This window comes from Sitodiplosis mosellana, unplaced genomic scaffold (genome assembly GCF_009176505.1).
Source record: "Sitodiplosis mosellana isolate CC-2019 unplaced genomic scaffold, AAFC_SMos_1.0 Smas_scaffold_6166, whole genome shotgun sequence".
NCBI lineage: Eukaryota > Metazoa > Arthropoda > Insecta > Diptera > Cecidomyiidae > Sitodiplosis > Sitodiplosis mosellana.
Genome location: NW_022601407.1, coordinates 4,614,301 through 4,616,741, shown reverse-complemented (window position 1 = coordinate 4,616,741; position 2,441 = coordinate 4,614,301). Strand labels below are relative to the sequence as shown.

Genomic DNA, 2,441 nt, shown 5'->3' with positions numbered 1-2,441 from the left:
AGAGAGAGAGAGAGAGAGAGAGAGAGAGAGAGAGAGAGAGAGAGAGAATGGAAATCTTTCTATAAAACTGGATTAATAACATATTGATTATGCACGTTTTGTTTATCGACTCTTGATGACCGTCCGAACAAAACACAGACACACACATATTCTTGGTCTTGGTTTCAGTATCGCTCTCTCTTTCTCTCCCTCTTTCTCGTTTTCAAAATGATTGAATGCTCAAGTGTATAAAATTAAAACATCCGTGGAACGAAAGCTTTGCCACTGAAACCATCTTCCAGATACCACACACTTTCGTTGCGTGTTGCGCCAGTACACATACCTCATAGCATTTTTGAATAATTATTTGAACGAAAGGTAATTCTGGGTTAATTCAACCTCCTTATTATTTGGGTGCTATTTGTTGTGTAGTTGTACACAAAAGCTTTTGTATGTCAATAAGATAATAATAGTGAACAACTATGTCATCAAACCATACTCATTCCACTGTGTGGTCAAACTAAATGGATTCGGATGCTATCATCCTAATGAATGAGGGCATTAGGTAGCTTGAAGGCAATAAACCTAGCCGGATCACATATCTTGCCATTTTGAACATCATTGAGGCAAATTGTTCCGAAAAAAAAGAATTGTATTTATGTGTTGGCCATACGAAAATCTGCCGTAATGTCAACATTTGATGACGAAAGGTTTTTGCCTAAATGAAATCGTCACGCATGTTAAGTCAACACTAGCTTTAATTACACATACAAAACATAATTATCCAAATAATATACCAACCCTGCAATGGGACCCTCTATTTGCACAAAAGCCAAAACAAAACAAAACGGAAAAATAACAACCGGCTAAATATAAACGGTATTTTTTGCATCGCTCGTATTTTCGTACATATTTTGCGTCTACGTGCCACTATGTATATCGGATTGTTTTCTTTTCTTTCTTCGTCTTTCTATTCTATAGGTGTTGTGCCGTTGGATACTGAGCGTTAAGAAAAATTACCGTCCCGTTAAATACCACAATTGGCGACATGCACTCAATGTCACCCAAACCATGTTTGCCATGATGAAAACCGGAAAAATGGAGAGATTTGTTACTGACTTGGAAATACTTGGACTGCTTGTTGCGTGCTTGTGCCATGATCTCGACCATCGTGGTACAAACAATTCATTTCAAACGAAAACAACCAGCCCATTGGCCATTTTGTACACAACCAGCACCATGGAACACCATCATTTCGATCAGTGCATCATGATTTTGAGCTCCGAGGGAAACAATATATTCCAGGTGAGAAAATCCAAGTTTCAAATAAAATACATGCAAAACACATGTTCAAGTGTACTTCGGATGGTGCAACCACAAGAATCAATTTGGATAAAATGAAAATCAATTCCAAAAAGCTTTTCACCACTTTGCTTAGCATTATCCGGGTTTATGGAACACTTTCATCTAGTACATGTTCACAAGAATTCACTTTCGATGAACGGATCATGATTAATATTTCACATATTTTTTCGCTTTCATAATATAATGCGTGTGTTTTGCATTTTATCGTTGATGCAGGCACTCTCGCCGGACGACTATAGACGCGTTATGAAGATTGTCGAAGAGGCGATCTTATCAACCGACTTAGCAATGTATTTTGATAAATACAAAAAATTTGCCGATTATGTGGAGAATGGCGAATTTGATTGGCAGAACGAGGACAAAAAGGAATGTAAGTCAATGAGTCTCAAAGGGATTGCTGCCTTTCGGTCTCTCGCTCTTTCTCTGAAGAGAAGCAGAAAGCGAGCGAGCGAGAGAGAGGAAGTGATATCGTTCAGTTTTTTCCCCATCTATTCCATCATGTGGCTAATTATTTAATCTGTTGGTAACGACTAATTTTAGTGCTTTGTGGTATGATGATGACTGCATGTGATGTGAGTGCCATCGCAAAACCGTGGGAGGTACAGCATCGGGTTGCAAAATTGGTTGCCGATGAATTTTTCGATCAGGGTGACCTTGAAAAGCTACAACTCAACACAAAACCCATCGCCATGATGGATCGGTAATATTTGTTGTTTATCCAAAGCGCTCAACGACTACGAGAGCGAGTGAGCGAATGAAGATAGGGTTGAATATTAATTGAGAAAAAATATTATGATTACAGAGAACGAAAGGATGAATTACCGACGATGCAAGTGAGTTTCATCGATATGATTTGTTTGCCTTTGTATAAAATGTTATCGGATACATTCCCATGGATCAAACCACTATACCAAGGAACGCTAAATAATCGAAATCACTGGCAAGATTTGGCCGAAAAAGTCGAAATGGGGTATGCATCACTCATGTTCGCTTAATTTAAAGTAAATAGCGTAACCAAAAACTTATTTGTTCATACTTCTTCTCTCTCTATCTCTCTCTCTCTCTCTCTCTCTCTCTCTCTCTCTCTCTCTCTCTCT

General features: G+C 38.4%; 1 protein-coding gene across 4 annotated transcripts in view; it reads left to right on the top strand.

The window, feature by feature from the left end:
- LOC129575356 (cGMP-specific 3',5'-cyclic phosphodiesterase) overlaps positions 1-2,441 on the top strand; it is an 18,833-nt gene that overhangs the window by 15,166 nt on the left and 1,226 nt on the right. For all 4 annotated transcript variants that reach the window (XM_055458839.1, XM_055458840.1, XM_055458837.1 and 1 more), the window contains 4 exons: positions 961-1,284; positions 1,561-1,714; positions 1,885-2,044; positions 2,147-2,314. In XM_055458839.1, the coding sequence (XP_055314814.1) occupies positions 961-1,284; positions 1,561-1,714; positions 1,885-2,044; positions 2,147-2,314 (806 nt within the window). The remainder of the gene's footprint in view (positions 1-960; positions 1,285-1,560; positions 1,715-1,884; positions 2,045-2,146; positions 2,315-2,441) is intronic.